The 15,304-nt window shown below is 36.5% G+C and overlaps 1 protein-coding gene across 1 annotated transcript; it reads left to right on the forward strand.

Moving 5' to 3' along the window:
• The first annotated feature begins 1,040 nt into the window (after positions 1-1,040).
• On the forward strand, positions 1,041-14,037 carry TFAM (transcription factor A, mitochondrial). The gene is made up of 7 exons (XM_006190994.3): positions 1,041-1,463; positions 2,025-2,143; positions 3,420-3,490; positions 3,893-4,042; positions 6,263-6,358; positions 10,675-10,731; positions 11,216-14,037. The coding sequence occupies exons 1-7, from the start codon at positions 1,363-1,365 to the stop codon at positions 11,360-11,362; spliced, it is 741 nt and encodes a 246-aa protein (XP_006191056.1). The 5' UTR covers positions 1,041-1,362; the 3' UTR covers positions 11,363-14,037.
• The last annotated feature ends 1,267 nt before the right edge of the window (positions 14,038-15,304 follow it).

The raw sequence follows: 15,304 nt of genomic DNA on the forward strand, positions 1-15,304 counted from the left end.
AAGGTCCCTTTCAATCCTGAGAATCTGTGAAAAGGGAAGTGGTGATACTTGCTTATAACTGAAAAGAAGTGGGTTAGTCCTTTGCAGCATCAAAGGGCCAGTGATTCCAAAGCTACAGAAGGATAGCAGATTCTCCGTTCCATATTACACTGCTGAGAATTTTCTAACACAGCTATCCAGCAGAGGAAAGGCTGTTTCAGGAGGCGGCTATCCTTGAAACTGGAATGTAAACGCTAGAAGGGCTCTTAGATAGCTTTAGTTTCGGTCTTCCCAATCTTTTTCATGCCATCACCCCCAGGGAGAACAGTTGTACAGCAAACGCCATCAGGGAGAACAGTTGTACAGCAAACGCCATCGCAAGGCGTACTTGTCACACGTTCTCAGAGCTTAGGTTGAGAAAACTCTGATCTGGTCCAACATCCTTAACTGCAGTGGGAGAAATTAAATCTGAGAGAAGGGATGCGACGTTCCCGGATCAAAATGTTAATGCTAACGCTGGGGCTAGAATCCGTTTCCGGACAGCTAACTAGCCAAAGTTTCCTTCCTGCAAATTAAGCATATTGCCTTGAAGACTGGGTCACCGATGGTTGCAGTGGATGGGACGATGGTATTGCTTTAAATGTGGTCCCATGACTACTGGCATTAGAACTTGTTAAAGGTTGAGGAACTTGTTAAAAATACAGATGCATGGGACCCACACAGACGTACTGAATCACGCTTTGCAGTAAAGCCCGGGAATCTGCATTTTTAGATTTGAAACCATGTTCCATTCCCCTCCTCGGCAGTGTGTAGTCGGACTCCTGCTTGCACTGAGGCGCTCAGGTGGGCTCGCAGCACCCAGCAGCCTGACCTCAGCAGCGTGGGCGGCACAGCTACCCATGTCCTCGTGGTAATACTGTTTGTTACGTCCTAGCCCTTTCCGCCGTCACAGGCGGACGCCACCCAGTGCCTGGTCGGGGTGAGGACATCGTAGTGCCTCCATCAGCCTCCAGGACCCGCGGCGGAACAGACCGCGGAGGGGGCCCGGGGGCAGAGGCGGCTCAGCAGCGCCCCCTCGAGGCCAGGGCCCTCCGCAGGCGAGCCGGGCTGCGGTTTCCCTTCTCCGCCCCCGAGCTCCTCCTCCTCCTTCGCAGTACTGCCCACCAGGGTAGCCGGTACAGCGCCTGCGCCAGTACTTCCTTGCCCCGCCTCCTGCCTAAACCGGATGTTAAGCGATTTCCCACAGTGCCCCGCGAGTGGCGGGCATGATAGCGGGGTCTGGACAGTTTCTCACGGCTTCAAGTCGTCATTGTTGGAGTTGTTCTTGTGTGCCAGGGGGCTGTACGAGGTTGGGGCTTGGTTAGTGCTTTGTCCGCGGCTGCAATGGCGCTGCTCCGGGGCGTGTGGGGCGTGCTGAGTGCCCTGGGAAAATCAGGAGCGGACCTCTGTGCGGGCTGTGGAAGTCGACTGCGTTCTCCCTTCAGGTAGGACAGCCCGCCTGCGCCTCAGGAGGCGGCAGGGCTCAGGACAGCCTGGGATTGGAATGTAGGCGCTTTTCTCCCCTTTCTGATCCTCCTAAAAGGTCAGGGCCATCTTGGCCCTTTGATTCACACCTCGACCTTGCCTAGGGGGTCGTGGTTTTGGGACCAGGCCTTACTCCATCACTACCCAGTGCCTTGGCTTCCGGCCTCCGTCCACCTTCCGCCTTCCTCTCCGCCCCTCTTCACCATTCATCCTTGGAGCACCCGGTTCGGCGTGCCCTGCGAAGTTGCTCCAAGAGCCTCCCGCCTTCATTTAGGCATGGAGAAGGCGGGGCCCAGGAGCTTTCCTCCACTCTCTGCCCTAAGGAGGTAAGGGCTTTGGGACTTAAGTTTTGCAAGCTCTTACCCCTGGATAGGACAGGATTTTAAATGTAACTAGCTTTCTTGTCGGCGGTGTCGTATTAGCATCTTGATGACATCTTATTTGGCATCTGTGTTCGTGTGCATATGAATATGGGCACTTAAATGCTTAATGATGGTTATTTTCTTTTTATTTGTATGTAGTTTTGCGTATGTACCGAGATGGTATTCATCCAACTTGACTGGTTATCCAAAGAAGCCTATGACTTCATACGTTCGATTTTCTAAAGAACAGCTACCCTTATTTAAAGCTCAGAACCCAGGTAAGGAATTTTGGGCTTTGTACTCTTCCCTGATGTAATAAAGAGATCATTAAGCAGTTAGACTGCAAACGTGATTTACACTACTAAACCACCTACTGCCTGCAGAAACATAACCGTTCAGTTTAATGGACTGTAAAATAGGAGGGTTTTTTTGTTTGTTTGTTTGTTGGTTGGTTGGTTTTTTTTTTTTTTACCATAAAGGTGCTTTAAATGTAATTGAGGACTAGTGAAAGATACTTTAAAAATAGTGTATAGAGGGGGAAGCACCCAGGGAAGAGGATGAAAAAGCTGGATTTTGGGCCTAGTTGTCAGTGGCCTAGAGGACCATTGATGAATCATTTTATCTCTTGCTTACTAGATCCTCCTTCTGCCTCAGGGAATTGTTAAAGTTGCAGTGAAATAACTTTGTGGAAGTGTTATGTAAACTTTAAAGCTCTGCACAAATTAATGTTAATTTCAAGTGCTTTTTCACTGAAAATTGGTTCTTGAGTTCCTGAGATTTCCAGTTAGGTTTGTTGACTCCCTAGAAAGACTGTGGGTCTTCATTTGGGTTATAGTGTGAAAATAATGACTAAATTAGTAATAGCCTTTGCTTATGATTTCTAAAGCCCTTTCACACACAGTGCATCACCAGGCACTTGGGAAAATCAAATGAGTTGTAATCTCACATTATAAAGAATTGGTTTAAGACACATGCTTAAGTACTTACATCTTTTAAAATGTAGGAGTTGAAACTAACAAGTGGTTTGTTAAATCATTTATACCTTGTTATTCCAGTTAAGATGGGGAAGGAAGTGGGGAAAAATGATTGATTTTAGGATGATTTAGTTTTTTTGCAAATGGTATTATGAAATACAAGGAGGTGTTATGTGAATCAAGACTATATTTTGTTGTTTAGTCAGGTTTTATGATCTTGATAATTACTGAAAGACTTGAAAAAATTGTTTCAATGAAATATGAAGTAAAAATCTTGTAGACATTGATTACCCAATTGCTTAAACTAATAATGAATTTCTGAGGACCATTTTGGTAGTGTGTGATATATTCCTTAATTAATCGATAACAGACTTTAACACTGTTAAAGCATTAAGTTATTTATCATTTAAATTAGCTGGTTAAAGGAAAGATAAATCATTGTATTAAGTTGTGTGAGTATAGGGGTGTCTGTAAAAATACTAACTTTCAGAGCTAGTGGATTATGTGTTCCTGGAAGTCTTTAGAAATTAATCCTGAGACATAAAATTGTGACATCTTTTTTCACTATTCCATTCTATAGATGCGAAAAATTCAGAACTGATAAAAAAAATTGCTGAGCTTTGGAGGGAACTTCCTGATTCAGAGAAAAAAGTAAGCATATAGGTTTTCAACATTGCTGACCAGTTATTCAGTTAAAAACAGTTGTCATCTCCTTTAAGGGACCAGATGCCCTGGGTTTTACTTAACATCCATTGCCCAAAAGGAACTTCATACCTTCTGATCCATGTAGATGATGAGACTGGATATATGGGGGTGGCAGTGAAGAGTTGGCAGGAATTTGAAATTGGAAGCCAATTGCTAGATTCTTACCTTGGTTATCATGTATATGAAAAATACGTGATTTATAAATGAGATTGCAAGGCACATTTTCTACCTGGTGGTTCGGTATGTCTTTACCCAAAGTTATGTAATTGTCTCTCCCTGGCAGATGTGCTATGTTTAATTAGCCAGCAACAGCATAGTGACTTCTTATTTGGGTCTTTTAATTTATAGATATATGAAGATGCTTACAGGGCAGACTGGCAGGCATACAAAGAAGAGATAAATAGAATTCAAGAGCAACTAACTCCAAGTCAGGTGGTATCGTTGGAAAAAGAAATCATGCAGAAACGTTTAAAAAAGAAAGCGTTAATAAAAAAGAGAGTAAGTATCATTGAAATATTCTTTTCCTTTGACAAAGAACTGAAATTTATGTATCTATGAATATAGGTCTTTTTTTCTTATTTTGATGATATATGTGGCTATATGGTAGAATGTCATCAGGTGTACTCCAGTTAGGAAAAAAGGACAGTTCCCTTCTGCCACTAGAGAAGCACTTGCCTTTGAGTCTGTGTTGGAAACCCTTGTTGATACTCTTGGATGTATCTGAATTTAAGATATATAGTTAGGACTAGCATGAAAGCTGTAGGAACATAGTTTTGAAATAGCTAAATCAGGAATAGCAAGAATCTTCGTTTCTGAGTCTTATCTAGAATAGCCTGCTGATTTGAATTGTTCTATAGCTAATGGTGAATTTGATTCTGAATATTGCTGAAGAGATTGGTCTGAGAATTCCAGCATTCCTGCCATGTCTAGTTCTGATGCTTGCTTTGTCTCTTCAGATTAGGTTTTTCACCTTTTAGTATGCCTTGGAATTTTTTCTTAATAGCTAAACATGATATGCTAGATAAAAGGAACTGCTGTAAATAGGCCTTGCTAATGTGGTGGTAAGGTGTGGGGGGCAAGGCAAGTGTTATACAGTCCTGTGATTAGGTCCTGGTCCTTTAATGAGCCTATGCCTTTGCATCGTGAAGTTCACAAGTGTTCCTCAGATTTTTCTCCCCCTCCCTTTGGTGGAACAGGATGGCTTGACTGAGCTGCCACTCAGGGTATTCCTTTCACTCAGTTCAGGCTCTGATAGTACCCTAGCAGGTTAGGTTCTGATTAACTAGTTTTCCTTGAGGGCAGTCTTTGTTAAGAATAATAAAGTGCTCAGCCATTTCAAAAAATTCCTTTTCCTCTCCTCCTGCTCGGAGTAGGAGAGGATTTTTCTTGATATTTAGTGTGAGAATCTGGTAAAGTTCCTGGAGGTAAATCTCACAATATTGTGAGGGCTTTCCTATGACTGTGTCCCCCTGGAGTTTTTAAACTCTCAGAGTTGCCCATGTGGAACCTCTAGCATTTTGTTAACTATAGTTCAGGTTTTCCTACCCAGCACGGGTTTCCACTTCTGAGTTTCTCCTTCTATAAGCTCCCTGTGTTCACCTGTCTGTGTCTGTGTCTCCAATCTTGGGGGTAGCAGTTTGCCCTGTGTCCTCTTCTGTGGATCCAAGAAGAGTTGTTGATATTTTAGTCTCTTGAGCTTTTATCCTTGTTGGGACAGAGTGGTGACTCCCAAGCTTCTTACATGGGGAACTGGAAACCTGAATCTTGAGTATTTTTTCCTGCAGATTTCCATTCTCTCCTGTAGGAATTTTTCTTCCCATTAGGTTCCCAGTTCCAACTAGTTAGAGATCAGGTGAGAAGTGTGGGAACCAGGAAGTTGCAACTGAAGCATCTAAGAGAGAAAACTCTAGTAGTAGCTCTAGAAACAGAAGGGGAAGTGATGCATGGTTAAGTTGTAAAATGCCTAGAGTCAACAGTAGTTGCATGACTGAAAGGTTCAGGAGGAAGGAAGTGATCTCTACGTGTAAATCAGAGGAGCCCTACTTTACTTATCCATGAAAATTGGGTTTGTTATTGACTATACCAAATTGCTATTAAAAGCCACATCATTTTATAAACTACAATACTATTTAAATTCAGAAACTAAATAGGCAATATCCCTCATCCTCTGAGCTTAGAAACGGAATTGATTTAGATAGCAAGGAATACTTGTATTCTCTTCCATTCCCACCCCACTTTTGATACCTAGTAAAAAGAACTGAATCTAACACATCTATTGAGGGTTAAAGGTTGAGAGACATGCAGAGAAGGAAATGAAATAGGAGTTTTATTAACAGATGTTCACGAGTTGTGGAGGCACATAGTGATTTGTCCAAGGAGATGGTAGTGTCCTGTAAGGATGAAACAGAGATTGTTTTATCTTTTAAGAAAGGTTATGTACATATGTGCTCAGTTATTCAGTTCATGGAGACCATGAAAATAATATGTAAAGGAAATGTTTTTGTATGAAAAATAATTAATAAAATTATAATAATTTTCAAAATAGTACTATCAAAAAATTCTGACCCTAAGAGGGAATAGTCACATACTTTATATAAGAATTGTAATACTCACTTTAAAGAACATTCTGTAATGCATAGTAGTGACTAAAGTTTCTGTAGGTAAAATTAAGTCTCAGAGGTTAAAACTTCATCTCACTCTTCGATTTTTAATACTCAGGAGTTAACAATGCTTGGAAAACCAAAAAGACCACGCTCAGCTTACAACATTTTTATAGCTGAACGCTTCCAGGAAGCTAAGGATGGTACATCACAGGTAAAACAGAACTGTGTTTGTTTTAAAAATTTTTTTTATTCTAATTTTTAAATACCTTGACAAGAAATTTTAGTGGTGCCATATGTCAGGTGGTAAAAAGAAGTAGTAAATACTATAAACAAGTACCATATACAAATAAGGCCCTCTTTCTTGTATCTCTTTTAAAGAAAAATCCTTTTTCTTACCACATACAATTAATTTGAATATGTAGTTGCCAATATGTATATATAGTTAACTTTTTTAATTTAAAAGACATGTAAAATTTTCAAGTTTATAAAGGTGTTAAACTTCTGGAGACTTTTCCTTTCCAGCAATTCTTCACTGTTTTACAATCACCAGGAAAGAATGAGAGTAGAGGTATAATATTTTGTACCAGGATTTGCATATCATCTATGGCTTCATGTTGTATCCTTTAGTAACATTTTGGTTATGCCCATGGCAATGTGTTACACATGTGAATGTCGTCATATGAATGTGTCAAAAAAAAAAGCTTGTCATTCCTGTTGTGGCTTAGTCTTTCCTTTATTTCCTTCTCAGAAGCTCCAAATTGGCAGTTGTATTTTTCCTTTTATAATATGACGTGGTAAGAAAAGTGTTCAGATCCCTAACTCTTGTCAGTCTGAGATTTAGGTTTTTGCCCCTCTGCCTCTTTGGGTTACTTGGATCTTTAGTTCATTTCGCACATCCTGTTAAATATATGATTAAATAATGTGTATGTTTTATGTACTTTTTTTCAGGCTACATACTTTCGCTGATTTACTTCTATTGGGATTTTGGATATAGTGTCCATTACTAAATCTACATTACTACATTACTAAAAATGCAAGCCTTTTTTTTTTTATTTTTTTAATATATTTCTATTGAAGTATAGTCAGTTTACAATGTTGTGTCAATTTCTGGTATACAGCACAATACTCTGGTCATATAGGAACATACATGTGTTCATTTTCATATTCTTTTTAACCATAAGCTGCTACAAGATATTGAATATAGTTCCCTGTGCTGTACAGTATAAATTTGTTTATTTTATATATAGTAGTCACCCTATTTATTTTTTAAGTTGAAATTTGCTCAGTCACGAATTTACCATGGACTTAGTTTTCTTATTAGTATAAGAACGTTATATGCTAGAGAATCCTTCTAAATCAGTGATTCTCAACTCTGTACTTTGGAATCGTCTTGGAATCTTCATAGCTGGGTCTTTTTCCTGGAAATTAAAATTAACTCGATTATATCATTTTTACTCATGTAAAAAATGTTGGTTATACATCCTTATAGTAGAAAGAATCAAAATAAGGTTTGTTATGAAAGATACTAGTTTTTAAGTTAGGGTCCTTACTCCTAAAGCAAATACATTTTGTTTTAGTTTATTCTTGCGGTATTTCCACATCTCTAAATAATATCCTTATATTGTTACCTCTTGATTTTTTTGAAATTTTAAGCATTACCTATTTTAGGCATTACCTCCCACTGTTTATTTAAGACGAAAATTAACTTTTTCTCATTCTGCTATTCACAGTTCCATCACCCTATTGCCCAATATAATTACCATAATTTTGTTTAGATCAGTATTGAGTACTTACTATGTGAACTGTATTCATAGGTGAGCTGTTCCACTTGCTAAGATTATTTTTCCTTTCTTATAAGACTTTTCCTGAAATTGATTATGTCTTGTTTTTTATTTGCTTAGTTTTTTATGTACTATCAGTAATTCAGCCTCAGGCTCTTCAGTTTTCACTAGCTTTGAGTACATTTAGTTGCATTAGATATTCTGTCAGTTTGAATCTGGAGCTGTTGATTTGTTCCAGTTTGGTTGTTTCCTTTTCTACCTAGTGTTCAGCTGACATCCTGGGACCTTCTTCATCCTTGTGGTGCTTTTGCTTCTTTTGTTGTCTTTCTTGGTTTACTAATTCTGTTATAGCATCTCCCCCAGTAAGAGTACATGGGAGATTAAGTTTTTGAGATTTTGTATGTCTAAAAATGTCTCCACTTACATTTGTTTGATAGGTTGACTTGACATAGAATTCTAGGGTAGAAATCATGTTCTCTCAAGATTTTTAAAAGATTGCTCCTTTCTCTTGTAGCCTTTTTAAATTGCTTTTGAGAAGTATAAAGCCATTTTCGTTGTGGATCTTTTGAATGTGATCTGATTTCTTTTTTCTCCCCTTTTCTCTCGCTCCCTTTTTTTTCCTTCTGACTCTCTTGAACTCTTACTTGTTTATGCATCTTCTGAACTAGTCCTCTGATTTTCTTAACTTACCTGTATTGTTTTCTCTTTTCTGTCAGTGTAGTTTTTGCTTTTCTTTCTGGGATATACATTTTCACTTAATCTCCCTGTTTTCAGCATGGTACCATTACCCCAGCTGTCCTGGGTATTCACAGAGCAACTGTTTGAAAGGATGAATGTCCTCCATGGTGGGGGTTTAACCTCTTTTTAAACAGACCTCTTCCATCAGTCCTCCTGTTTTAGCCCAACCTTCACCTCTATTTTATACCTATCTGGTGCTGCCAATTTCTGTGCTACTTGGGAATTCTGCATTGTAAATCAATCTGCCTTTTTGACTTTCCCACAGCAAGCTAAGTTATAAAAAAAAAAATGAGGGCATTTAAGCAATTCTTTCCAAAACTAAGAGAACAGTTATTTAGTGAGTAACTATACCTGAATATATTAGATGTGTTTGTAAAGATAAATTTAAAATGTTCAAAACATAGTGGTTGTGTAGGCTCAGATACTATTTTGTACCTTTATTTTTGTTGATAGGAAAATAAAATGCTGTCAAAGCTTTGGTCAGAATAGTAAAGTTCATTGTTCTAACTCTACTTCTTAAAATCACTGATGTTACCCTCCTAGCTTTAAACAGATACTTTTCAAATCATATTCCTCTTTCCCTCATATTCTCCTTCTCCTGTCCCTCTGTCTCTGCCCCTCATTCTCCACCCACCCATTTTCCCCTTCAGTCTTTGCTGTCTGGGAGCAACAGCACAGGCTGTGTGAGGTGTACTCACTCTCCTCTCTGCCTCTTCTCCAGCTGTGGGATTCCTGCATCCCTTTAATTTTATAGATGAAGAACCAAGCCTAAGGGAGGTAATACGACTTTTTTCCAAGTCACATAATTAAGTTCAGCTAAGTAGAATAAGGACCAGTTGTTGTTCCTATTGCTAACCTAAACACTTCGGCACAAATTTTAGAAAAAAAAAACACTAAGCTACAGAGAGGAAATAAAAACACTTAGTTTTTAAACTTAATCTATGACAGGATGTAGATTATACTCAAATATTAATATTTCTGAATCCAGAAAGACAAATATCTGCACAGCAAAAGGAACCACCAACAAAATCAAAAAGTCATCCTACCAAATGGGTAAAATATTTGCAATGATTTATCTGATAAGGGGTTAATATCCAAAATATATAAAGAATGCATACAACTGAATAGCAAAAAAAAAAAATCTGTTTAAAAAAGGGCAAAGGATTTGAATAGACCTCTTCCAAAAGAAGACATACAGATGGCTAGTAGTACATGAAAAGGTGCTCAGCATCACTATCAGGGCAATATAAGTCAAAACTACACTAAGATATCACCTCATACCTGTTAGAATGGCTACTTATCAAAAGGTCAAGAAATAACAAGTGTTGGTGAGGATGCAGAGGAAAGGGAACCCTTGTACACTCTTGGTGGAAATATGAATTGGTGCAATCACTATGGAAAACAATTTGGAGATTCCTCAAAAAATTAAAAATAGAACTATCATATGGTTCAGCACTTCTTGTGCATATTTTTCTGAAGAGAGCGAAACACTAACTCAAAAGGATATCTATACCCGTATGTTCACTGCAGCATTATTTACAATAGCCAAGACACAGAAGCAACCAATGTGTCCATTAATGGATGAATGGATAAAGAAAGTTACATATGCAGTGGAATATTATTCAGCCATTATAAATAAGGAAGTCTTACTATTTGCAACATCATGGATGGTCCTTTAGAGTATTACACTAAGTGAAGTCAGAAAGACAATGTATAATCTTATTTGTATGTGGAATCTTTAAAAAAAAAAAAAAAACAACTCTAGATACAGAAACCAGATTAGTATTTGCCAAAATGGGGGAAGGTGGGCGAAATGGGTAAAGGTGGTTAAAATGTACAAACATCAGTTATAAATAAAGTCCTAGGATGTAATGTACAAGAATTGGTGAGTCTCTGCCCATGATTCTTGATTATCTGAGTTTTTGTTGTTGCAATGAATAATTTAAAAAACCTTCCTCTAGTCACTGAAGTCCCTATATCTGGTTCTTAAACATACATTGTTTTACAGGTAAAGCTGAAAACTGTAAATGAAAACTGGAAAAATCTCTCTAGTTCTCAAAAGCAAGTAAGTAGTATGGTTCTAGTCTCAAGTGTCTAGTTAGAATATCTATGAGAATATATTAGGACAAGTCTTGATTCATGTGAAAACAACGTTATATCACTAAGTTCACAGTTAAAATATTTTAAAGTTATTTTCGTATTCTTGGAACTAATTTGGCTTTTTTCTTTTGGTAGTTTTTGGCTGCAAATAAAGTTGGTTTTTAAAACATTGTCATTTATAACTTAGTGTTGCTCTATCTAGTGATGATCACAGTCTGCTCTTGCTCCTTTTCCACATTCCAAGCCTTGAAATTGTAACAACTTCATTAATATTTAAAAATCTTTATCTCTTACCTTTTTCTTGTCTAATTTTTACCTCACAGAAACACTCCTTTTCAGTCCCCCTTTATACATGCACAATAGTAAGGTAATTTATAGGGAAGCATTTCAGAAATTATTTGCAGAAATTCCTCTAAAGAAATCATTTTAACAATTACACTTTTTCTCAGGTATATATTCAACTTGCTAAAGATGATAAAATTCGTTATTATAATGAAATGAAATCTTGGGAAGAACAAATGGTTGAAGTTGGACGAGATGATCTTATACGTCGCAAAATGAAGCACCCAGCAAAAAATGACACTGAGGAGTATTAAAATAGAAGATTGAGTTATGTTCATAATGGATAGACACAAGAAACCAATTAGGTCTCAATACCTAAAGCTGTTGTAAAATTAGAAAGGATAAAGTTGGTAAACATTTTATATTTAATTTCTTTTTCTTTAGCCCATGGACTTCTGCCAGCCAGTTCAATACATTTTGTATTGGTATCTTGCTTTGAAAACCCAAACAGATGAGAGTTCATGCGGAATTTATTTTGTGTTTAGGAACTACTGAGGATCAAAATAATCGATGAAAGGTAACAAGTGAATCATTTTACCTTTGATAAAGGTAAATCAAACTGTGAGGGTTTTTTTTTTTTTTTTATATTTGATGACTATGGAAAGAGTATTCTTGTTTCCTTATATTATGGAAGCAGGAGTTTCCTGTTCAACAGTGTCTCAAATTTTGTGGAAGCCATAGTGTGCTATGATACAACTGTGCATTTTTAAAAGAGTGTCCAGAACTCATCTTGGTAAATTCCAAATCCTAGGTGTAATTCATATTGCAGTCAGATTTGATGGTTGTACATGCGAGGAACTGCTGGTGTCAGTTGGAACTTTTATGAAAGGGATGGTGAGATTTATAAATCTTTTCCTCATGGTCTTTTTTCCTAAAGTAAAAACTAAGAAATTATGTACCAAATCTATTTTGCAGCTTTCTGTCTTTTTTTTTAAAGTAAGATTTGTATTCTGAATAATTTTCTCTCTCATGTAAATATATTTATCCAGAAAGTAGAAAACTTGTCTGGTATAAGCTTTAAAATGAGAGATATAAAAAAACAAGTCTCCAGAATCTCTAGACTTGGAACCTGTCATTTTAAAACATGTTGCGTAACCTATAAAAGTCTAAAAGGGACAGCCAGCTCTGGCCTGTTGGCCGAATCCAGCCTGCTTCTCATGGCCTTGTGAGCTAAGAACTGTGTTTATATTTTAAATGTTTAAAAAAAAAAAGAATATTTCAAGATGTAAAAATTAACATGAAATTCAGTTTCCATAAGTAAAGTTTTACTAGAGCAAAGTCATACCATATCCTTTACTTATTGTTTATGGCTGCTTTTGTGCAACAGTGACAGAGTTGACTACTTGCTAAAGAGCTGCATAGCCTGCAAATGCTGATCCATATAGTGTGGCATGAGATTCTCTTAAATTATTTGCTGTGGCTTGGTAAAATGAACCTTAAGAGATTGCCGGTTAGCACATAAACTTCATCATCTTTTAGCATTTGTTTATCATTTTAGGAGGGTCAAAGCAAAGGTTTGTAAAATCCACACCACCTTTTTGAGCTAAATAATTCAACTGTCATCATCAGTTCACAAAAATAGGATAACTCAAAATTTATATGTACTTTATATTATGCAAAAGATTACACAAAAAATTGTATATCCTAGATCTCCAGAAACAAGTGAAGATTTTTGTTGTTTGTGGATAGAAAATAAGTAAAAAGTCACAAAAAATGACTTTTTATATACTGAACTTGATAAAGGTAGGGACTGTAAAGAAAAATATAACTTAAAAGGAAACATAAGATTTACATATATAAAGTTGAGTGTTTTCAAACAACTTTCCCTGTGGTTAGGAATACAGGATGGAGTCTGTCATTAGATAAATAGACACCAGGGGTCTGAGGCTAGACTATTTTTGGGGGGAGGATTTAGGAAAGAAAAGACGTGTGCTAGTGTCTGTCATAAGTTTTTCTCGGTTAGGTTTCCAGGAGAGAATTAAGCTGTATTCCCTGTAGCATCTAGAATAGTGCTGATTTTGTCCTTAGGAAAATGGAGAAAATAATCACTCAAATCATTTACTGTGCTTTATGCTTCAGATGAGCCCAGGAGCCAGTGTTTGTAATGAATATTATAGAATGGGTGAAGTAGAAAAATGAATTATGTAAACACCTGTAGGACAAATGTAGTATAAAACATGACTTTGCAATTACCTTCTGAGCTCTTTTGGTACTTTATAGTGAACATATTCAAATCATGTCTTCCCAAGTATATTGTGGAGTTCAGTGTCTAGTAAGTTCTCAAGTATTTACATCTTAATATGGTGAAAAGAGCTAGAGCAAGACCATTTTATGATAATATTTGGGTTTCTATGTTTCTAAAAAAATTGTTAATGCTTCAAATATTAGGATAACCTGATTTTACACCGTAATAAAATTTAGTACATGTTGAAGACTGGCATGCCATATATCAGATACCATCCAGTTTAACAGTATACACAAGTTTTCTGTTGTTACAAAGAGTAAGAATTTACATCAAAAACCATTGGCCAGTCATATAAATTCTTACTTTTAAGGCTTTTAAGTTGACCCAACAAAGTAATTGCTGTAAGAGGTAAAGAAGAGTGCCACGAGAAGGGATGCTGAAGAAATGAAAGTGGTGTTTATGGTGTCTGAGCAGTTGGTCATAAAGAGATGTTTACACTTTGGTTCATTAGCATACCAATATTAGATTTTTTGGAATAATTTGATGATGGACAGGGCGTGTGTGATGATTTTACTTTCTGATTTTTATTTAATGAATATTGTGTGCAAATTCAGCCTACTGTAATCATGTAATTTTGCTATTGCTTTTGGCTAACTCCTTTTTTTTACAAGTTTTTTAAATAGTCCCTGTGAATGTGTGTATTTAAATTTCTGAATTAAAATGATACTACTTACAAGTGTAGTTAAAGTAACTAGAAAATTTTATTGATTTGCCTGACATTTACTATACCTAGAGTCACCACCAGGTTGTGCTAAAGTAGCAGGAAGTTTTTATATGGTTAAGTGATAGTACCCCATTATTTCTTCTAATTTTATGTATCTTTACTATAAGAATATTCTCTCCCTTTCTTTCCTGTCCTCACAGCCACTCTCCCTCCTTCTCTTCAAAGCTCTAAGCTGTTACAAATTTGAAAATGTTATAAGTACAGATTGTATGTATATGTTTTGAAATTTTAAAGCAGTAATACTCTTTTTTAAAACTGAACCTTTGGGAAGAATAAGAAACAGAAAGCGAAACTATACAAAGCTAGTATCATCAGTCTCACATTGTTCACAAATAAAATACTTTTGGTAATTGAAGGAAATAATAAAGATCAGAGCAAAAAGAGAGACTAAAAATCAGGAGAGAAGACCAATGAAACTAAGAGCTGGTATTTTGGAAAGATAAAATTGATAAACTTTTCATCTGCCTCATTAATAAAAGATAGAAGGCCCAAGTAAACAAAATTAGAAATGCAAGGGAAGTGACAACTGATATCACAGAAATACAATCAGAAGAGAATTCTGCAAATAGTTATATGCCAATAAATTGGGCAACCTAGAAAAAAATGGATGAATTCCTAGAATCATACAATTTTCCAAGACTAAATCAGGAAGAAATAGAAAATCTGAATATACCAATTACCAGTACTGAAATTAAATCTAATTTAAAAAACTTCCAAGAAGCAAAAGCTGAGGACTGAATGGCTTCACAGGGGAAGTCTACCAAACATTTAAAGAGTAATACCTATCCTCAAACTATTCCAAAAAAATTGAAGATATTATATATAGAAAACCCTAAAGACTCCACCAAAAAGAAGAGGAAATACTTCTGAACTCATTCTACAAGGCAAGCATTAACCTGATAACAAAACCAGACAAAGATGCTACAGAAAAAGAAAATGCACAGGCCAATATTCTTGATGAATATACATGGAAAAATTCTCAACAAAATCAGAAACATAAATCCACAGAATGGATTAGAGAACCAGAATAAACTCAAACACATACTGTATGACAAAGAAGATTATACAATAGGGAAATTACAATCTCTTCAATAAATGGTGCTGGGAAAACTAGATAGCTACATATAAAAGAATGAAATTGGAACATCTTTTCCATATACAAAAATAAACTCAAAATGGATTTAAGACCTAAATGTAAGGCTTGAAATCATAAAACTCCCAGAAGAA

The sequence above is a fragment of the Camelus ferus genome, chromosome 11 (assembly GCF_009834535.1).
Source record: "Camelus ferus isolate YT-003-E chromosome 11, BCGSAC_Cfer_1.0, whole genome shotgun sequence".
Lineage (NCBI taxonomy): Eukaryota > Metazoa > Chordata > Mammalia > Artiodactyla > Camelidae > Camelus > Camelus ferus.